Here is a 22,956-nt window from a genome sequence, read left to right as displayed (position 1 = left end):
TTACTTTCGTCAGTGTATTTCAATTTAAAGAGCATCCCAAGGGTCTGGTTTATTCCCATGAGAATAACACGGAATTTTCATGGGAAATTCAAACATACTGCTTCCTCACCCTGTTATGCCTCTAAAGATCTAATAATCATGCGAGATTACTGCGTAAACAACCTACTTTTGACGGAATTTTTGAGTTTTTTATTCACATCGAACAGTGGTCGTTATTCTTATGGGAAAACAAGTGTTATTCACATGGGAAACGAGTCATTCGCGTATTATTCTTATGGGAAAAAGGCTCTTGGGGGGCGTTTGAGGATTGGATAGAGGGGTAAAATTTTAAAGGGATTTTGTTTTATATATTTAGAGCCTTTTGAGGGGTCGACGCGTAAAAAATTCCGAAACAGGTGTCCTAACGGACACTCTAGTGTATAATACAAAAGTGGGGTCACGGTTTTTTAAATCGAAAGCTCTTCTGCGATCTGTGTACAGATAAAAATATTTTATTTATTTTTTGCAGTCCCAATAAACATTTCTGTGAGTAGAGGGCAATCTCCTGAATTGAAAATCTCGTATTTAGGAACTCGTGCATTATAATATTTCATTATTAACGGTATGAGGAAGTTCAGGAGTGATTTTTCTGTCCCGCGATAAATCTCGCATCGGGCACTTTTACAACCCCACAAAGCCCCTAATTTATTGTAGAATATTTGAATTTCTAATTTGTATCGACTGTGTTCATGTTTTCATTCTTGGTAATGATGGTCCGGTAAAAATCTAGAAAATGAATCAAGTGTGTTCTTGACAGCTCGTAGAAAAGCTCGCATGAAAAAAAGTTGTGGAGAAAGCACTTATGGTGTTTCGCTAATGGTTTCCAGAAATCATAGCTCTCCACGTGATTTTTTATGGAGTGTCGCGTAAAAATTACGTCTTGATCCATAAAAGATTCTCGACTGAAGTCAAGCGAGAAAAGCCATTTTTCCCTCCACATTTTTTCACTGTTCTTACATGAAAATTCCCAAAGGAGACACCTCGCCTCAGTTTATGACTTTTCACATATTTTTTACTCAAGTTTTTTTGACGGCACTTGATATGGTTCTTTTTTCATGATTATCTCGAAATTGATTTTTAAATCTGATGAACGTTAGTCCTCAAAATGGAAGTAAGTCCTCTCTCCAAGTCTTAGTGACCATGGAACGGAGTCTGCGGTTTGCGACCTCTTTCCGAATGCGGTTTACCGCCTCCTCGCGAACCTCTGACCTACATCCATTTTAACTCTGACAGAAAGAATACATCGATCCATAGTTCTCCAACGGTGTCATTAATTCTTCTAGTTTTCAATGAATTCGAATGAATTAAATATCTAGGAGGCTGTGACGCATTCTCATCCTCATCCACCAGCCTCCCCAACCCCCGGTCTGTTTGCTCATACTCTCCCGGTGCCATTCATGTTGTGAGGTCACGAGAGGGGCTGATATTCGAGTAGACAAGGTGAAAAATTCAAAAGTCAGGGACGACAGGAGTCAAGAGACCACAGGGTTAATGACGAAAACTTGACTGATTGGTGGGCGAAAACTCAGCAACTTGTACGATTCTTTCCACTCACCCAACCCCTCTCTAATTACTTCCTGAAACTTTTTATTACCACTAGCTGAAGGATGAATTCAGTACTAATCTCGTTGTCATCGGATATACATTGGCAAAACGCTGGGGATTATTCCCCTTCCCCCATTTTTTTTTCTTTTCTCTCATCTATCTCCTCCATTCTTCATTCTGCTGACTCACGAGGTAAACATCCCCACCACTATTAATGTTTTTCTACCCTCACGACTATTTGAAATCCCCCGAGGGGCCCAAAGACCAGCCCCCCTCCCGCCCTTCCCATGCCCCCGTAACCAATAAACAAAATACGAGGCGAGAGGAGTGCGGTTCCAGTAACAACAAAATAATTCATACACATTGTAAAATAAATCAGCGGTCTTTCGTCAACGTCGACCGTGAGAATTTTTATTCTATTTTCAACCTCCACTGGCCTCGGAAATGGGGCGCGAAGGGGCAACGGCTAATTAGAACGGCACGATAGAAATCCAATATGCCGAGGAGAGCGCCCTCTGACGCATAACGTTTAGTTAATCCAATATCTGTAAATGGCAGCAGCGTCGGGTATTTCCCCCTCCAATGTATTTTATTCTATCTTTTATTTGCACTATCAGCCCGCCATCCTCCCCCGTTATCGTCTTACATTTTCCAAGATATACTGTATGCAGTGTAACCGGAGGGTGTAAAAGTAAGAGCAAGAATGAAAAAAAAAAAATGTTGCGCATTGAGCAGTTATGGTGCATTAGCCGGAGGTGGAAAAAAAAATCTGGAGAAAATGACTGATAAACAAAGACAAAAAAAAAATCCACTCCGAGAGGTGGAGAGAAAGAAAAACACGTAGAATTACGAGAGCACTCGGTTCGTCAATGATACCCGGGAGGCAGCACTCCAACCCCTGATACCACAGACGAGCTATTGGCAAAACCACAGATGCCAGAAACATATTTTTTTCTCATCTATTCATTAAAAAAAAAAATACGCAGAATATCTTTGACTCTTCAACCAATTTCCATTGACCCGTCGTAATTAGCTCATCTTGTCTATCTCGTGACCTTGATGATGAGTTTATTTCCACTTGAACTGACACATTACAACTTCGTGAAGAGTGCGAACGTGTCGAGAGGAGAACAAAAGGGGGAGAATTGAGGGACAAAAAATGCCGAAAAAAAATCAAGAGGGGAGGATGAATAACGACGGACGTTTAAGTGCACATCGAAAGTTTAAACTCTTCAGAAAAGTGTATGGACATTGATGGACTCACGAGTATGGACAAAAGGGGGTTGAAGTTGGTGGCGACCTTGTGGTGTGTGTCAACGGGCATAAGCAACAATCACCTCGTGTCTACAGTACAGTGAAATCACTGTTTAATAATTTGTCGGTTAGATCGATCGTTTCAACGGTCACGGTGAACTATTTCCGTAACTACGGTATTTCCGACGATGATTCTTCACTCTTTTATCTTCTCCCCCCACCCACTAGTTTTTTTTTTTCTTCTCATCTGGTTAAACTCACACACTAACGAACAACGAGACAAGTGACTTCGTGAAATAAAAGCGAAGTCATGCATTCGAAATGTTGAATTACAGTGAAAGTAACAAGCGACAAGTTTGCAGAGGTGGCTTTGTACCGCCATGAGAGTGTTATGAAACACGAGTGTTTCCTCGGTAATTCATTATGTAAGATATCATGTAGGTATAAGCAAGGAAACCTGGATGATTAACCTGAAGTAACATGCACCGCTCACTACCATATTAATGGATAGATTTACATGAAATAAATTGAATAAATAAATAACTGATCTCCCGTTCATTTGATATCCGAATGTTACTCCCTAATTGTTAACACTCGTATTTTACGGTTACAGTGCAAATAATTGTTCACGGTACTTTGTACTTTCCGGAACGAAGACTAATATCTCTGCGTAATGAGCTTTATCTGCCCCCGGGTTATCTCTACCCCAGGATTGCTCCCCTATCCCCCTCGCCAGTTGCTACCAGTGGAAATAGGAAAATCAGTCACACGCACCGACATAGCAGTGTTATGCGGCCCAAAAGTTTCTAACGGCCGGCAGCGATGACGGAGGCCAGCTAAAAATAGAGATAGGCACATAACAGTGCACAGGAGGCATTGAAGCACCGGCCAACAGATATTCCTTTTTCCTTCTTTTATCATAAAAAAAAAAGCAACACCACCACCAGCCAGCGCCAATTGCTCATGCTCGATGGATTTCCGAAAGAAATTGATCCCACCAGACACGCCCATGTGTTTATCTGACGTGTATTTTTATTACTTTATTTTCTTTTCATCTTTTTTTTTATCTTCTCCATTGGCATGGACATGTAAAGATGTATCAGCAGATAGAAACGAGAATAGCGCAGTCCCGTTGCACTACGTGAATATTTCGTTTGATGCACCGGCTCGGCTAACACGTGTCTGCCCGTACCTTCGCCCGATCCTACAATTACTTTTTCCACTGGTTTCCCTCGACCTTATTCTCTCTCTTGTAACGCTCTCGTTGGAGGAGGATGAAAAAAAAAAAGGCAAAGGGCAAAAATTTATGACACGACCTTATTCGCCACAGCACGAGTTATCTCACTCACGGCATTAAAAATCTTCTGAAGAATAAAAAAAATAACTGAAAACGTCGATAATGTTGAAATATGAAAGATGAAAAGGGGAGAATTGTAAATTCAAAGTCAAGGTCACCCCCGTATGAACGAATAAAATATCAACCTAGATGAGGTACGAGAAAAGGAAAATTGATAAAAATCCAACGATCACCAAAATCCCCTTCCCCCACGTATTTGTTGCTCCTCTAGGGTGTTGCGTGCAGCTTATCATCAGCCAACTGAAGTAATATTAATATTTTTTTTTCTCTTTCTTTAAGAGGTCAAATCCCACATGATACCAACCCGTAATCAGTCTTGTACAAGTGGCCACTGTGCCAGACACCGTAGACCGAGCTGTTTGATAAGGCATTATGGAACAAGATTGAAGTTGTAAAAAAAATATATAATCAGCTCGATGGGAGCATTCAAATGGCAGATTGAGTGGATACGTAGGGATAAAGGAATGATAATTTGACCGCTGGAGTGTAAAATACTTGTAGTAATTTTTAGTATCCTTACGAAGCGTGCGCTCTAGTTCTAAGGGCGGAGAGGGGGGTGTGGTTGTAAAGGCAAAGGGCATACACAACATTTTGCGTCGTGGTCGTGGTGGTATTGATCGGGATAAGCACAGAGTGGCAAAATGGGAACTAGCTACTAGCCGGGTTGCCGCTATAGATACGGCTCAAAAGGAGGCGTGAGAGAGGGAAAAAGAGAGAATGGTAGGGGTAGCGGATGTGTTTGCAGGGGCTCAAGGTGTGTTAGTTTGTGTGGGCGTAGTGCATTTGTGTGTATGTGTGATCTGTCAGGGGGGGGGGCTGGGGACATAGAGGGGGGGAGGAAATGAAAACGGAGCAGGATAGATGTAACAAGAGCAGTAACGACAGTGGCAGCACCAGGCTATGGTCGGACGTTGAGCAAAAGTCCCAACACATATGCATGAAAATTTTTGAGATAAAGTATGTGTGTGTCGATGGGTGAAAAAAATGGGTGGATTGTATTCACAGGGTGGTGAACGGGGGAGGGGGAAGAGGGGTGAGAAAGGGAGGAGAAGGCATTGGTGCGCATGCGAATTACTTGGCATGCGAGAACACGCTATTTAGCGTGCGCTCGCTGCCAAATCCCATTCCCGCTTACTAACGACGGTCTTCCCGGCTCCTTGAGCTGTTTTTCTTTCTCTCTCTCTCTCTCTCTCTCTCTCTTTTCGTTTATACAGTATGTTCCAGGGACATTGACATGACAATAGTCAACGGGGCTGAGTCGAGGGTTTTATGGCGATTGATGTAGGATTGCACTTGTGAGATTTCGCGGGGCCATTGGGGTATTCGGTAGTATTTCAAATTGACAGAATTTACTTACGGTGGCGATGCACAGACACCTGCCAGTTACATCCACAATAATGCAGCTCCTGTAATTTTTCGTACTCTCGGGGACAGTCGGGGGTGATTGGTGGTAACAGCTTCTGGTAGATTGTAGGTTTAGTGGTTAACGAGAAGTACAGCACTTTTGATGTGCATGAAATTTAAGTAGCAGTGACAGGGGTGGATAAATTAATCAATTGGAAAAATTCAAACTTCGATTGTGCTCCACATTATGCCTGTTGTAGTTTTGAATTTTAATCCCCCCCCTCGATTTTTGGTTTTTACCCACTTTTGCTCCCTTCAATTTCCACCCCTGCGGCTGACCCGGTCACGCGCACCCGCGCCCACTCCCCTGAGGTATTTCCACCAGGACGACGTAACTTGGCACTTCCGAGTGTCGCGCCCGTTTTTTCAGATATTAAATTAATCGTTAAAATAAATGCAGTTTACGGAAGAAATGGCTGATGTTGGACAACTTTTTTTTACAATGAGGCATGAATACTTGGCGATTGTTGATAACGATAATCTCCACGCTGTTTCAATAATCACCGAGCACAACTTAATTTTACACACTGCCAAATCACCGGCAGTCATAGATATTCCCCCGTCGTTGCACTAAACACACACGCCCTGGCTTTTTCCTATACAATTAATGACTGATTATCATTAAAACTGATGATCATTGTATTAACTATAACTAAAATCAATCAAACGTCGTACTGATTGATATTATCAATTAAAAATGTGCGAAATGATGATTACAAGCCAGTTCCCACTGTAAATTTATTTAAAATACAATCACCGCCACAAACCCGGTCCGCAGTCTCCCTCTGGCCTCGTGCGCACTCTCCTCATTGAGAATAGATACTGAGGTAGAATATAGACTGTGGAAAGCCGAACGTCACTGGAGTATGGACGGCACGAGGAGGGCTAGATGGTTAGCGGGGGTGAAGAGTAAAGGGGTTGAGTTGGGAGCGACGAGCGAGGCGAGGCAAGGCGCTCACTCCAAAAGCTTGGATTGAATGTTCAAATATCTGTAAGATGGCAGTGCAAACGTATTCACGATATTATTTTTTACTCAAATTGTACAGAATCATTGCAACTGGCCACAGGGGCATTGCTAGCCCCCATTTATTGACCCTCGTGGTGGAAAGTAATTTTTTACAAGTCGTCTGGGGCCGACAGCAAAGACAAAGTCACGATGTACACATATGGCTTTTTTATTCGCTATTCGGTACATAGACCGGCCCTTTTTTTTTACTCTGATAAACCTCTTCTCTTGGCTTTCGTAGGAATATTTCTATTTCTACCCTCATTTCCTCGTCTGTTACGTTTGCGGATCTTCTCATATCGACGAAATCCCACCTCGACCCCGATTTCACGCGCGACAGCCTGGGCTAATCCACACGCGCATTCATATATACTTGTAGCGTGAATATAAGCGTGCTCGCGTTATATAACTCACTATTCAGAAGGTTTTTTTTTTAATCTGGGTGTTTATTTCTTGGGCAGATTTTTGAGATCATTTTTAGGCGGGAGTAAATTTAATTTTTTTTTTTTTCATTTGGAAGACGTGGCGTCTGACGTGGCATTGAGCAGATAATAAAAGTTCCATTTGGTGGATGTTCTGGGTTTTATGCTTGTCGTCATTAAAATTTTTTTGCCCGGTGATTTGGGATTTGTTTCCGTGGGAGGACGCAGTCGGCTTGCTGTAAGATGATGTCTGAGCCATTATCATCCACGAACTAATTCGGCAAGGGGTGACGGAACGATAGACTTTATGGAAGTTGAAATCGCCCAGAAACTGACCTATTGACCCTAATTGAGTCTCCCAACGACTCGTGTTATTTTCAAGAGATCACTCCAAAGGATAAGGAAATAGTAGGTGAAATTGTAAGAAGTAGAACCGAAAAATTTAAGTTGAAAAAAACCATTCACTCATCATCATCAATATTGTACAGAAGCAACAAAAGAATATAAGATTTTTATATAAAATATACCACCACTGTCTTTTATTTTCCCAACATTTTCTCAGCCTCCTTTAATGTGACAGAATTGTGAGAATGATCGTTCTACGCGATCTTTCATCCCGAAACTGTATGATAGAGACTTTCCCGTTTTTTTTTTATCATCATTAAATCCCACAACTTTATCGAATGTTTCTCTTCCTAGATTCAATGAACCGTTCCTGTTTGTACTACTGGGCCTTTCCCGAGCTTTTAAATACAGTTAAATTTAACAATAGCGATTAACTGCCCCATGAATCATTGAATAAAATTGTACAGCGTTGCAAGCGCTTGAGGCGGATTATTTACATGTCGATTGTGTTGATTATATTCTGGAATATTCTATCCATTATAGAATGTACGACGAATTATACGCAGAAATTAGCGAGGGATATCGTTAGTACAGCTGTAGATTTCAAAATATCCAGAATAAATTCATTATGTATGAAAATTATCACCCACTGCCCAGTAGTCGAGTACAACTATAGAGCTTCATTATTATATTTCATGCAAATAGAATTATTCTTAATTGAATGATACAGGGAAAAAACGTTTCTTGTTTCTTGAGCCACAGTACTGTAGTCCAGTAACTCATGGCTCTAGAAGATATCGTACTGGGATTATGATGTTTATTTTCCTTTAGTGAAACAATAAATAAAATTCAAACGTTGGGTACCAACATAAAAAAGTCTGGGAATCTATCAGAATTTTGAGGTATTTCAATTTACCTCTTTATGACGGGATTCAGGTGAAGTGAGGCAGCGATTATTCTTGACCTTGTCGGCAATTGATTAATTTAGTAATTTTTTTTTTTAATGATTGACGTGATTAACTTAAAAATAAGAAATAATTTTTCTAGCTCCCGCTATTGACTGATTCCGCATGGAATACTTCTTACATTCTCTAATTATCCCCATTAATGACGATAGTATCACAGAGTAATAAAACCCAGCGATGGTTCTTCAAAACCAGAAACTTTTTTCAACTGTGACTAAACTAATGAAACATTCGATCCTCTGGGATTATTTCGCTCCAATTAAATCGGTGGAAAAACCTGAGGATGAAAATTCTAACAATACAGACCGAAGGGGGGGAATGGACGTAACGGCCAGTGTAAATATTATCATCGTCGATACGATAATCCAAAGTATATCGTACAGTTTCTGTCATCGTTCATTTCTATCTGATTTGTTCGTCTCCTATTGCACTCACCTAATACTTAGTTTTGTTTGTTCTACACTTACAGAGGACCAATTCTGACGTCAAATTATGCAGGACATCTACACTCGTTTTTCTCTCATCACTCTCATACAATTCGTACTTTGAATCGTTAAAAAAAGCCCTTTGAATACACTTTTACTTTCCACTTGAGCTTGTTCGTGTTGTTTCGTTTGGATTATATATTCAACTGCTTGAAATAGGATCTACAGTACAGAGTCATGGCTGTTGGGGCTGCGTCAGTGCTACGTAATTTACCCTCGTATTCGGTCAGACTCTCCAGGGCGGCCATGTATTGACGATCAAATACACCTGTGAAATTAATTTATCTTTAATAACGAACTAATAATTTTTTTTACATTATTTCTGCATTGTGAACAACAAAGGTTCTCTCCCGGTTTATTAAGTAACGATGACATACTGTGGAATGCTTACCCTGATCAATATTTCCCCTTCCAAGTACTGTAAAGGCCAAAAACAAAATATCTCTGTATATAGAAAATGGTGTTAGTTCCGCCGCTTCGGCTTTACTCCTCTCTAAGGCCACACGTTTGATTGGTTCTGTCAAGTTATTACGACGAACATTGTCAATAACGTTCTTCATGAACCTGAAAAATCCACGAATATGAATAATTTAAATGACGAATCATATGTTTTTCTGAACTAATCCTAATAAATGAGATGTGGGTAACAAGACGGGTCATCGATTCAATTCCTCTCTATAATGTAGAAAATAGTCAAGTTCGAATGGAATCGTCTCATTTTCATACGTCGATATCACGTCCCGACCCAGTATACGAGGGGCTAATTAATCAACCAAGGTTATTATCAAAGACTTCTAGCAGGAGAAAAAACAAGGGCTGTTAGGTCGGCGTGGGCTACAATATCCACCCGAGTTCAAATCCCAACGTGGCCATTTTTTTCGCCCCTTATACGTCTTTAATAATAACTTTACTTGATTATTAATGATACCTTTCAGAGGGGAATGGGCAAATTTCATAAGTATCCGCGAGGGGTTGGAGAGAGTCATACCGCAAACTGCGACCTCCCTCGCATTCGCTGTATCCAACTCATTAACTATCGCTCTCGGGCAAAAATCGAAGAGAAACTTTCGACCCGGGTTCTACCCTCTTTTACCGTTTCAAATTTTCGTCTCGAGTTTTGTAAAGCCCTGTAGTGTTAGAAAAATTCGATAAGAAAGATAAAATAGCGTACGTTCTGTCTTCGGTGCACTGCTTCCATTGTAGATACATTGGTAAATGATTCATGTGCAGTTTCTCATTGTCCCAGAGCGTTCTTACACTCACTAAACTCGAATTACTGGATAAATCCTTGACTCTGTCATTGTTCAACCACAACTCGGGCAGATGGCTGTTGAGATTTATCCTCTCGAAATACCAGATCAAATTCCAATAGACTATTGGATGTTCTTGTATGAATCGATGCTTTGTCAAGCAAGTGTCACCCTCTTGACTCAACACATTTTCCAATTCCTTTCGTAGTACAAGAGGATTCAGGTAAGGGACGGTTATAGGTTCTGCCAGTTCTTTTGGCTGATCAAGGAGCTCAACTAGAGCACCGGTCAGAGGATCGTTGATCTTTTCTCCTTCATCGCATCTGGAAAAGAATATTCATGGAATACGATACAACAGTATTTCAATTGCATATAACTGGGCTTCTTCAGCAGACCTATAAATTCATTGACTTTTATTCAAGTTCTTTGACCATTTCTTTCTGAATAGAATCTTTTTCATAATTAAATTCCACAGCTTTGCCTTTCCACGAAATGAAAAATTAAATAACTAGTTCACCTGTAATCGAAAATTGTGACAGTGAGGAGAGGAACTGTAGCCTTTCCACAAAACTGACAGATAGTATTCAAATTTGAGTCCTCAGGCTTCCATCCAGCCATTATCTCCTCATCGTAGAGTATGGCCATACAATGATGACACCTGCTGGCACTAGAGATTACAAGCTCCACCGCTGGACGTTCATCGAATTCTCGAGACCCTTTTGGGTACATACAGTCTGCTAGCTCATACAATGACCCGAGCCCATCAATACCCGAGTCCCCAGACATTCTCGCGGTGATTTCATTGCGATCCTGCTGGGATCCATCAGTCAATGAATCAAGAGACTCGTGAGAGGCACCATAACCCAGGCGTTGGTCACGATCTTTCGATTTTACTGGGGTACTGGTCGCCGATATAGCCTCTATTATCTCGTCAAATTTCTTTACAACTGTTGTTGCCGCCGATTTCAGACTGTTGACGCCCCCCAGGATTATTTCGTTGGATTTCTTCCCAGTGAGACTTGAGGGACTGAAAAATTTTTCTTCTTGCATTTTTCAGCATTTTTCTAACATAAGACTACTAAGAGGAAAAATTTAGTTTCAATATTTTTGAATTAATGTCTAAGCGAGTTAATGAGTAGAGTAAAATAAATTACAAACCTCATGTAATTGGAGAGATTAAGGGACTCACTAAAGTTTTGGGTTATTAAATCCTTATTTTTAGCAAACGCCAGACCTCCAGCTGAGTACCGTCTAGATTAATGTGCAGAACATAAATAACAAAAAAACTCAACCATAAATTAAAACAAAAATCATAAATACAAAACAACGGGATAAGCCATATATGTAGTCGTTCGTAGTAAATTATAAATCTGCGGGTTAGGGATAATTGGGCATTTGTGTGCAATGAAACAGATTACTGAGACATACCCGAAACTGAGCTTTAAACTGGAGCCCAGACTCGATAAGCTAGAAGTGACACTGTCTTTGTTGGACCAGAGGCTGCTAATTTCCAGTCTATCTCGCTCTCTCTCCTGTTCACCCTGTTGTGCAACAGAATGGGGCATTGTTTCACTTCTCTGGAGTTGACTACTGACTGCGGAGGGAGATTCGTCGACTGCCTGATGAAATGTGGCACTTCTCTGCATGACATTGCTGTGAAAATACAGTCATGCAGATAAAGGAACTGAATTTGTTTGAACTTACGAGGAGGACTAGTGGCCAGCTCGTAGACAGAGATATCGTGATAAAAAAAATTTTCCAACTCGTAATTTCTTGACAATTGAGGTTTAAATTGAATCCTTGTATGTAGTAGGTGTTTTTTTATCTCAAAAATAATTTAAAAAATAAATGAATGGTAGGTCGCTTTAGTCTAAAAGTTTAGTCTCCTTGATACCTTCGAAATAGAACAGGTCCACCGGGTCTTTCTCCAATCGTATTATTAATAACAGTTAGTGTACTCGTTGAGCAATTCGAGTCATTCTCTTCGGACGGTGATACAATGGGTGTCTCGTCGTTCATCAGAGCTCCAAGTGGATCATTCTCGGTTACCGGAGTTCGAACAGGACTCTTAAGAGGAGACTCAGGACTCCGTGTTGATCTATTAAATCGTTCGACCAGTGATGAATGACGGCGATTATAGGGGTTTCCAAGAATGCTATAAATATGATAACAATGTTTGACGATTTACCTAGAGTCTGTCGGTGAATCATCCAACGCCTCAGGCTGCGATGCACTTAGCATTCCTGTGTCTTTGACGATACTATCCTGACGACGGAATTTATTCCTCATCTCGAGTAATCCGAAATTCGGTAGGTCTGGTACTGAGCTGCCTTTCAACGTTACTATAATAGAGAACGTCGAAGTGTTGGATAAATTGAACTATTTGAGGTATTTTATGGGAAATGAGCCAACGGCTGAACTCTCATTCTTTTTAAAATTCATCTCTTTTTTTTTACGTTTCAGAGAGTCCGAAAATGTACTCAGATCTTTTTCAGTAACTCCAATAATCAAAGCTCGAATTTAGAGTCGAAATAAAAATCATTCATTCAATTCGATAATTAACCCTATAAATGAGAATTAATGAGAGAATTACATTCATTATTCAAGGCCTCTTGATCATGCGAATGGGTACTATCGAGACTAGATCTGGACGTGGCCAAGTGTTCCATCCCCTGATGTTTGAGTCCATCGATACCAAGCACTTCGGGATTGGAGCTCAATCTCCTTCTAGCACTTTTTTTCCCTGCCCTCTTGAATAAGGCGGCGCCGACAATAACATTACGCAGTTTGTTCCACATTAGTTGGCTGGAGTTGGTCATGTCTGAAGGCCACGTGGCCTCAAGGACAGCCTATTTTCGAAGTTAAATATTTCTCTTAAACACGAGTGCTTTCACTATGGGAAAATATGTCGCATTAAATTGTTATACCTTATTGTAAAATCCATAAGTAAGGGCATTTGGTTGTACCCCGCTGCGTTTCATGTGGAAGAGTAATTTCACTGCCAATACTGGCTGTCCATAAACCCCACATAGCTGCATCATTGCTCTATAGCAAACCTGAGGTATGAAATTCACAACGAATTTTATTCTGATAATGACATCCCTCAATAAAACTTGAAATGGCAATGAAAATAGCCGACAAACTATTTTGACATTATCGTTGTAAAAACATGGAAAGTAAATAATTTTCTTCTTAAATCGATCCCTGTAGATTCATAAAATCTTGTTAGCCAATTTCTTGATAAATTCTCTAACACTCCTCATTTTAAAGACATCGGGCTCTCGTGACTTGATTTCAAAAATAAAATTGATTCGTAAACAGTCATCATTGAACAATTTTTTGCTCTTGTGAATCTAAAAAAAAATCAATTACCTCCTCCATCGGATCCAACCTTAGTTTCTGCATTTTAACGAGCAACTCATAAGCGTGATGAAGGATAGCAGCAGGTTGGCTAGACACCTGAAGCATCCCTGGTAGATGTAAGAACCACAGACTGTAGCAGGTCCCTAGAAGACATCTACCCCACCTCTCTGGCAGACCAGCCTAAAAAAAGAGTCAGCCGTCATACCTCAAAATACAAGAATAGCCATTTTACGGTCAATCATCGTCACTCACCTGTTTACGAGCCATTTTCTGGGCAACTTTCATCTCATGTTTTGTTCTACGTGCCATTGGACTTCCGGGGGTTATGCCAAAGCAGCTCAACGCTGGATTTTTCAAGCTGAGATTCTTCTGTGGTTTCATCAAGGCCGCATTCAATTTAAATGTCTTATAAACAATGGGCTCCTGATTGGGGCCTGGATCAGGTGGTGGTATGAATACAGTTCTCTCACTGTGTTGCGATTCATCTAACTCCAAGAATGTCACGTTCTCCTCTTCGATTCGCTCAGTGCACTCATCAAAAAAGGCCAAACCAGCCATGTCCATGTCCGAAACAAAGCTGCTCTCCTCAATAAACCTTATGAACATTTGCGTTCTGACAAGCATGCTGTAGAACTTGGCATGTGCTTTGTCACGACTCCTGAGGAAGGCCTGAATATTAAAAAGACTAGTGGGATCAGTTGATCCAACTGTTGGTGCTTTCGTTATTGGTAGGAGATAACTTCGATAGCCGTTCAATATCAACGCCATAAACCTTAGAAAACTATCCTGTATTTCGAGCTCAAGTCCCTGTTCCTTTCTTTTCTGGTGGAATTCCTTATCAACCCTAAAATCCTCAGTGGCTTCTTCACGATGTGACGATTGTTTTTTCGCCAGTGAATTCAATTTAGCATAGGTTTTGTCTAAGTCACTCTTCAATATTCGAGCAGCTTTCTTCGGTAGTAATTTAATATTCAAATGTCTCTTATCCTCACAGAGCACAATATTATTAGTATCTAGATTTACACAATTAACATCGGACGGTGGATCGTACAAATCGAAAAAACGTGAATCAACGCCAATTAGGAATGGCAACGGTGCATGAAGTACCTCGGCTAGACCAAGTGGACAGAGAGGTATGTAAGGACATTGCCACTTAAATGGAAACAGTATCATTGCAATAGCCTCACTCACTGATGTAAGAACATCTGGCCTCAGTGAATGGACAAGTATTTTTTGTTCAGTTAATATCAACAGCAGTATCAGCATACAATTGTCAGCTCCAAGATTCATGAGTAATTGACGAAAACTAGCGCCAGATCTTGGTAAAGCTAGGTCCTCTGGTTGAGTCAGAATAAGCCTGTCTATGCTGCTCAGCTCGACGAGAATTCTAGGCCTTTGTGGGCTTGGAAATGGTATGTCACAGAGAAAGTAGGAAATGTACTTTTCGATGGGGACACTCTGGGCTTTACCGTCAGTCAGACTGTGAAGAAAACCGAGGAATTTCTCAAAAGTATCGAAGAATGGCCAGTGGGACAGGATGCAGATGGATTTACTGATGTTCAACGATTGAGTCTCTGTGTCTGTGTACTGGAGTTTCTCCAATTGTGCTAAATTCAATCTCTTCAGAACTCCAAATTTTTTGAATATCTTCATCTTCACCTGAGGCTTATTCTCTGTAATATTGTCACCATCAGTTTTATCGGATTTCTCCAGTATTTCGAGGGGCTCTGAGTTGTTCGAAATATTCGAGTCTGGTACCACTTCTTCGTAGAAGGTTATTGCTGAGCCGTAGATCTTCTGGGCAGCATCAGCAACGGTAAGAACAAAAGTTGAAAAAACTGGCTTAGGCTTGTAGGCGGCCTTCGGCCAACACTCGATTGTCGCACCCATGGGCAAACAGAACATGGCAACTGAATTCGGAAATCCAAAGTTATTGTAATCAGCGACAGGATATTTGTAGAGTATAGCTGGCTTGAAGGATATGAGATTGGCTCGATCCATGGATTTCTTGTAGCAAAGGAAGACGTCACTGCCCAACATTCCTTTGTTAAGATTCTTGTTTATGGTGCAGAAGGCCTGGGGCGCGGTTTCACCTTTATTCGTCAATATTACACAGATATCGGTCACCACTAATGAGTTGCATGGCATCTTGCGATTTGCACGTCTGTATGTTACAAATATTTTAGATGTAGAATTGTTGATATTTGCTATATGCCCTGATGGGGTCTTCTCGATCATTTCTGCATCTACCATTATGCGTTCCTTTCCCTCGTAGATGACACCTGCAATTCAATATTTCAGCGATTAATCTCAGTGAATTATAAGTATTTATTTTAACATGAATAATTAAAGATAATTAAAATTCATAATTGTTTCTCTTCAACTTTGGCAAAACAAAAATTGTTAGAGAATGATTAAAAATTGGAGTTGACTTCACTCTATTGTCCACTCCATTCCCACTTCCATATATGGTATTTAAACCCTCAAAAATCTTTCCTAAATTTATCTCTGGAATAAAATAATTACCAATGTCGACAAGAGGTGGTTTATCTCTTCCCCTACGATAACACAAATAACACTCATTAGTTCTCAAACTGCCATTATTGAGGTCAGCTGGTAATCCAGAGACAGTCTTCTCCAAGCATGTAAATCCATCAGGGCACTTTTCTCCCAATGACGTAAATATCACTGCCAAATCAGTAATAGGTGCCTGCATGTGCATATCCTTGAGGTGTGTCCCCTCTTGACACCAATCCTCAAGTTTCTCAGTTGTTTCATTCTCTTTATCACTGTCATCATTCTCACCAGGTAGACCAGCAACAACAAAATAATCCGCCACTCTCCTCTCGTCCATCATGATGTTCACTGTATTCTTTATATTTAATTAAAAATGTTTATTTATAAATCTTTGAGAGTACAACAAGGTCAAATGCATCAAGCATTTGCCACAAAAAAACACTAGATTCTCATGGACGTTAACTCTTTGCAGAACACTGTAATCCTTGTATCTCCACCGATGGCTCTCGATGATTATCGAGAAAATGACTAAACAAAAATGCTTTCTGGGGCTTCGAAGTAACTCGATAGTTAGTAATATCCATTAATTGAAATGTTATGAGTCATTGAAGTATTCATTCACTGGTGTTTCAATAGCCAGGAAAAACAACAGCCAGTATTTACAACATGCACCCAGTCGATGCTAGGAGCATTCCAGCATTTTTTTTTCTCTTTTTTTTTCGTACGACGTAAGGTTAGAATTATGCGTCTAATGTTTTAAAGTAACGTAATGATGCGCATGCAAATGCATGGTCAGAGACTGAACGACGTTTTGAGAGCAAATAAGTAGGAGTTACAATGCATATATGTACGTTTCATACATATGAAATTAATTTATGAGGCACTGTTTCGTGAGTTTGGACAAGTTTTCACGGCAATTGTCGTTATTTTAATTTAATTTACTGTTTTTCATTGATAGTTGGGAGGGAATACACAGGATATTATGTGGACATTGTACAATTACCGCAGGAGTAAACGTTATTTGAGGTTAGACGTCACACGCGACAGAGTTGTAAGTAATTTTTTTTCCAGATTAAATGTGGATTAATTATTGAATTCATGTGTTTAAATAGGATATTCACTATTATTCACTGATTAACATACTCGATAAACACTTGATCAATACTGGGGGCACTAAACCGATTAGATTTTACGGTAAAAATAAGAGTATAACCCGTATTGCTTGGACGGCCATCTTTCCTGAGTGGCAAAATGGTTGACGAGAATAGGTTGGATTTTTTGTTTTTGTTTCTAAATCACCAATGTTGATGCGTAGTTGTGTGTCATTATATCTGTGGGACGCATTTCCGTTCGAGGGAAATAAAAAGAAGGAGAAATTCTCAATGAAACTGAAGGAGTATTGTTGGAACTGTTGGGGAGGAAGTATTTTTATCTTCATAACGCGTTTAATGGTCGTTTGACATACCGATTGGTACAGGCTTTTTTCGTATGTATATATTCAATGTTGTGCAACAGATCGAATGTAATTTATGAGTTTGAATCGGTGAGGTATCAGTTTCGTCGGTAATCACCGTAAATACATGTTGATGTTGATGTGGTATTGATTTTTTTTTTTCATTCATTGCATTACTAAGCATTTTACTGTTGATCTAAGATTAGCTATTGATGCTTTTTGATAATCCAGAGAGTCTTTAGGGATTTTAATAGTCGTGGGTTGTTTAATGGAGATTGTTCATCGAAAACACCGATTGCATGGTAATTTTTTTCAATTTTCATTCAACTCCACACAGCTAATTTAGTTTTTTTTTCAAAAATCGCCAGACAAACGGTCTCTAAAATGTTCAAAATATATTGATTTTGAAAGCAACTATGGTCTTTTGAATCACCGCATTCGTGAGAAATCATTCCAGTAATCAGAATGAAGAGCTATCAATGATTAGTGGAAGTGTCAGTGGATAAGATACCGAGGGTTGTACCGACCAAACCGATACCAGAAGTCGGTACATTCGGAGTCTAGAACCCTACCCTATATAGATCCCCGTTTTATTTATTGCTGATAGATAACAAGGGAAAAATTTATAAAACGTCTACCCCAGATCAAAGCAGTGCATTTATTTTTTCACGCTATAAATAAATCCGATTAAGGCATTTGAAGCTCTTTATTCGTATTTCAATGACGAGATCTATTGGGATGTTTATCGCATTGGATAGTTTATAATTCAGCTGTGGAAGATTTTAATCCCCTCGAGCAAACAGATTGTGTGGATAAAAGCAGAGAAATTCCGTATTTAAATATTGCACCGAAGGATAATGTTAGCTCTATGGAGAGGATTCCGTTTATTAACCATTGGTTCCATTCTAGGATCATAAACATGAATTCCCAGAAGGCGAATATTCCACTCTCATTATAAATGCACCCTCGACTTGTCCCGTATCAATCTCAGGATTCGTGCTTATATCAATAGATTGGCTGGTGGAATCAGGTGTTGCACTGTCAACATGAATAGCTATCTTCATAGATGGGCAAGGGCTCGGTCTCCAGGAATCGTGAATATTCATGACTCAGGTTGGCCCCATTTTCAATGGCAAAGCGAGATATTTGCATGGGAGAAGGAAACAGAAACAATAATGCACACACTGAATAAATGTGGAGATTAACGCCCTCAATGGAGGCGGAAAAATCAATTGACCCACAGGATTTCTCGATTTTTTATTTACATTGGAAGCTTCCTCTTCAGGCTATTACTACCTGCAGAGACGAAATCGACGTGGAATTGTAATCAAATTGCAATACCAAGAACTTACGTTTTGACTAATATTATCCAAGTAATTTGATAGTCATATAATGAGTGATTTCTGACAACAGTCAGAATTTTCCTTGCTCCTGTATGATGGTCGTAATTTAGAAAAAAAATGGTAGCCATTGTTCCATCAAAAAGTAGCAACATTCTTGAATTTTTGGAAAAGAAAATTACGTTTAGAAGACGTGATGAACAAGCTCAAAAAACATTCCACTTTCTCGCTGCGATTTTCACCATGAAGTTGAAGTAAAGGGAGGAAACCTCCATTGAAAGGATAATTTCATGAGAGGAGTTTTGTGTCGTACTTGCACTGCCTTCAATACCGAAGAGCGCAAATGCTTCACTCACGTTTCCGTCACAGAAATTAATTTCATCTTCCCATTTCCGAGCTCAATGAATCCACTGAAGTGTCAGAACTTTGTACATCCCTACTATACCTTCGTTGTATCCATCGTTGAACTTACCAGTTTTCCGTCTCGTATCGCATTATTTTTTTTTCCATCATTGCCCTCCCCGTGGTTTTCACAATCCACTATTATAATGTTTAGGAGCACTTAAACGGATTCTTTACAAGTAATACTCTACCATCTTACCATGTACACCGACATGTATTTAATTGACAACGGAGATGGCTGTGGAATTCGATAACGAATCCATTTTCACTTGATCGATGGATTTTCATTAATCGCAGCAGCAAACCCCAATAATGAATCCATTATGAAGTTATTCACACGTGAATAAACAGCCACAATCGTTGTCAAACAGAGTCTCTCATTTTATTATCATCGAGGGATTATTCCTTTAATTTAACCACTGAAATGCAGCACTTCCTCATTAACTCCAGGTCTATAATTCCCAACTGATTGTGGATTATTCCGCACTGAGTTTTCGTCCGAAAAGACTAGAATGAAATATCAGATTTGGACTCGTCATTTACATATTCGAATAGAGGGCTCATTGAGATGAGCAGTGGACTTCTGCTAAGACTTTTCATTGGAGTATTGAATAACACCAGCAGCCTCACTACTAATCCACCCAGTTAACGATCTTCTGTATTCCGACATATTACCTGCTGCCGACTCGAATGCCCATACCACGGACGAGATTGTTCATCGACAGTTCTCCACCACATGATCGACTTAATCTCCTTACACTGATGTTGATTTAATATCACAAAGAGGGAAGAGATTCATCCATTTCATAGGCGATGGGTCTGCTAACAATCGCTCGTTAGTGATTCCTAGTTGGCTAAATATCTAGGGGAAATTGCCAGTTTTAGGATTGAATGCAGCAGTCAAAATGATGGCTCGTTGGAGAGCCGTTAAGATGCACTCGAACTTCCTAATGAACGGTTACGATTGAAATCAATTTGTTTGATGAGACTACAGAGAATCGCTTTGATCAAAAATTGACCCTCCATGACGAACCTGCACTAGTGGTTTCGTATTTGAATCTGCCCTCCAGTACAACTGCTTTTCCAGGTAATTGCGAATTTAATTAGTTTGCGATCTCAGTGGTACTAATGGTAGTAATGACGGTTGTGAGCTGTAGGGGATTTTCTCTACTCAGAATTAATTTCAATGTTAGAATTTCGAATTTTGGCCTTCAGCATTATTTTGCATGTATATACACGAAGCATCAGTGAATTACCTGTTGTCTGGAATGTCGGAAGAGGTAGCTATCGAAACTTGCGTGAGATGTATGCGATGGGTGGCGGGATAAACGCTCGTTCCATCTCTCGATGGTATGCTGGAGCAACCCCTGAAGCTTGGTTGCACAGTGATACCGGAATTTTCACTTGAATGTACCTTCAATAATTTGTTGCACACACGTAATACGAATTCTAATGAATGTAATTAGCGAGAGATGGGATCTGCCAACGACAGGAAATTCTTTTCGTTAATTTGCTTTCATTACATTTGAATGTTCCGAGTAAAAGTTTATAAAATCGTTTTATACTTTCACAACATTTGTGAACAATTCCGAATGAAGTTTTGAAGCTTGGTTGTATTGGAGATCTCCAAACAATCACCAGTAGTATTTTCCCTGGAAAAAGACTTCTTTAAAAATAATCACAAATAGGTCTTCGACCCTTCGTGATATTCTTTCCCTTCAAGGCTTCTATTTTCGTCGTTAACATCAATATGAACTTAGCTTCTTATTATCGGCTTTTCCTTCACCAGATTTGACTACATCACTTTTACTTTTTTCCACGACTTCGTTAGTGAGAGTCCCCGATTTTCCAGGAAAATCAAACTAATTGGAGTCCCGACGTATTCAACGACACCGTCGGGAATATTCACCGATAAACAGATCGCCTAGAAACCGCTGAAAATATTGTACAATAAGTAATTTAAAGATTAAAATCACCGTTCCATCATCATACCGAGTTACATCATCGTCTGTATCGATAGAGAAATTTTTGACTCACTGCGGTCTTCGTCGACAGGAAGGGAGTGACGCCTTTCATTTCCGGTTAGTAATAATAATGATATAATATCATCGCGAAAATAGTATGACACGAGACAGAATTGTGGTAGATATGGAATTTTTGAAGCATTCCAGTATCAATGTTTCTCCGGTGTTGACGAATCGATTTCTCAATTGGCAAATTCACGCTGTACAAGGCGCAAAATATTCGACAGTGCTGTATGTCAGTGATGTACTGTACCTCACCCGATCTCTGATAAATTGATTTTGCGTCTGTTTCGGGTAGAAGTTTGACGTATCGATGAAAAAGAAAAGAGACCGACTTTTTTTTCTCCCATTTCATAATCAACCTTTCCAGACGAGAGACCACACTCCACCAATCCACCACAGCTAGCCAATTTTTCGGCCAAATTCCTCATCCTCAGGTTCGGAACAAACTACAATAACAACTCGAGGGAGGCTTTCCACGATTACTGGATTTTCTTTCAATTCTTGTTTCTATTTTATTGACCTTCCTCCCACCACCGCTGTGTTAAGCAGACTGGTTCTGTAATTAGTCGAGTTACTTTATTGACCACTATTTCAAAGGGCTTTTCACTCACGGAATAATCCTTGAACGAGGTTTCGTAAACTCTGGGGATTAATCCATAGAAACACGATCAGGATTCAGTTCAGAGAGTAGTCTTTTTACCGCCTCCTAGAAGACACTCTTGCCCGATGGGGATTTGCCGTTTAAGTAATCCTCCAGTGAGTCTAGGATACATCTGTAAAATATTGTAAACACCCAATCCCTAATACATTGAATCCAGGGTTTCGACCCTCCCAGCAACGTCCAAATTAATAATAGAAATGTCAGACAACAATTTTTTTGCATTTATCGTTGAATGTGGCTTGATTGAAGCTTGTGCTGCATCTCTAATTCAAGGGTTCTGCAACCCTTGATTCAGGTCTTGATGAGCCTAGGTTTCATCATCACCTCCACCCTGGGGGCTTTAATTGGCATTAACTTTGAAGAGACACACAAAATTCACATGACCAAGAGCGAAGTACCATCGACTTTAGTATTACGTGTAACGAACGTTATCGTCAATAACTTATTCTCATCATTTGTTCACTCAAATATTCCGGAATAAACTTGTGGCCATAAATCAGCCCAAATGCAAACGAGATGGACAGTATCTATGCAACAAGATTGTTATTAACGTATAAAGCCCTGTCATGCTCATCTGTTTGCATAGGTGCCGTGCGAGGGCTAAGGATTTCCATCGTATAACGATCATCGCCATAAGCGCATTAGACGCTACAGTAGTCGACTTACGTACTGAGATCGATACATGCTTAAACCGGAGTGCTTGCAATACTGCAACTATTACTATTACATGTTGCATGTAGTTCAACATCCATTACTATGAAATCTATAGACCCAACAACGCCCTGTACTGATACCTCCTCAAATAAGAAAATCCTACATTGCTCCCATGAACAATGGCCCTTACTAATAAGCACATAACAATGGTAGTAATGAGAGCTCTATGGGGATGAAACAATGGTGAAAAAAGCGAAAAGGGATAACATATAAAGGAGTACGTGAGAGAAAAGTAAAGAGCTTTACGAAATGCACTGTAACTACTCTAACTGGTGACTTTTCACTGTGAGAAAGAGAACCAACGATGGGAATTCGTGGTGTTTGTGCTTTATCATCAGATTTCCAGTGCAGTGTTCCTATCTGAAATGGACCATTCCTCCATTCTGCGACCACAGGGGCCAGTATGT

General features: G+C 40.0%; 2 protein-coding genes and 1 long non-coding RNA gene across 18 annotated transcripts in view; 1 reads left to right on the top strand and 2 right to left on the bottom strand.

The window, feature by feature from the left end:
* The window catches only part of Pmca (plasma membrane calcium ATPase), a 78,581-nt gene extending 72,186 nt beyond the window's left edge, over positions 1 to 6,395 (bottom strand). For 5 of the 15 annotated variants that reach the window (XR_010299303.1, XR_010299304.1, XM_064124859.1 and 2 more), the window contains exon 1: positions 5,553 to 6,394. The gene's annotated coding sequence lies outside the window, so the exon portion shown is untranslated. Of the gene's footprint in view, positions 1 to 5,552 lie in introns of all 15 variants that reach the window. The other 10 variants (XM_064124846.1, XM_064124844.1, XM_064124855.1 and 7 more) reach the window with 3 other exon arrangements.
* The window catches only part of LOC135164474 (uncharacterized), a 38,932-nt gene extending 31,746 nt beyond the window's left edge, over positions 1 to 7,186 (top strand). The window contains exon 3 of the long non-coding RNA XR_010299307.1: positions 7,126 to 7,186. This is a non-coding gene — a long non-coding RNA (uncharacterized LOC135164474). The remainder of the gene's footprint in view (positions 1 to 7,125) is intronic.
* A 1,585-nt stretch (positions 7,187 to 8,771) lies between these two features.
* LOC135164468 (DENN domain-containing protein Crag) lies at positions 8,772 to 17,191 on the bottom strand. Of its 2 annotated transcripts, XM_064124842.1 has the most exons (13): positions 15,962 to 17,190; positions 13,688 to 15,717; positions 13,445 to 13,615; positions 13,000 to 13,128; positions 12,666 to 12,921; positions 12,261 to 12,414; positions 11,967 to 12,170; positions 11,501 to 11,725; positions 11,231 to 11,323; positions 10,590 to 11,099; positions 9,994 to 10,395; positions 9,214 to 9,386; positions 8,772 to 9,090 (listed from the first exon to the last, which is right to left on the bottom strand). In XM_064124842.1, exons 1-13 carry the CDS (start codon positions 16,290 to 16,292, stop codon positions 8,957 to 8,959), a joined length of 4,812 nt encoding a protein of 1,603 aa, XP_063980912.1. In that variant the 5' UTR covers positions 16,293 to 17,190; the 3' UTR covers positions 8,772 to 8,956. The 2 variants fall into 2 exon arrangements, with proteins under 2 accessions (XP_063980912.1, XP_063980913.1); XM_064124843.1 differs by lacking the exon at positions 11,231 to 11,323 and having other exon boundaries at positions 15,962 to 17,191.
* Positions 17,192 to 22,956: the final 5,765 nt, after the last annotated feature.

This window comes from Diachasmimorpha longicaudata, chromosome 7 (genome assembly GCF_034640455.1).
Source record: "Diachasmimorpha longicaudata isolate KC_UGA_2023 chromosome 7, iyDiaLong2, whole genome shotgun sequence".
Taxonomy (NCBI): domain Eukaryota; kingdom Metazoa; phylum Arthropoda; class Insecta; order Hymenoptera; family Braconidae; genus Diachasmimorpha; species Diachasmimorpha longicaudata.
Note: the sequence above shows the minus strand (reverse complement) of the source record. Positions and strands in the feature narration are given on the sequence as shown.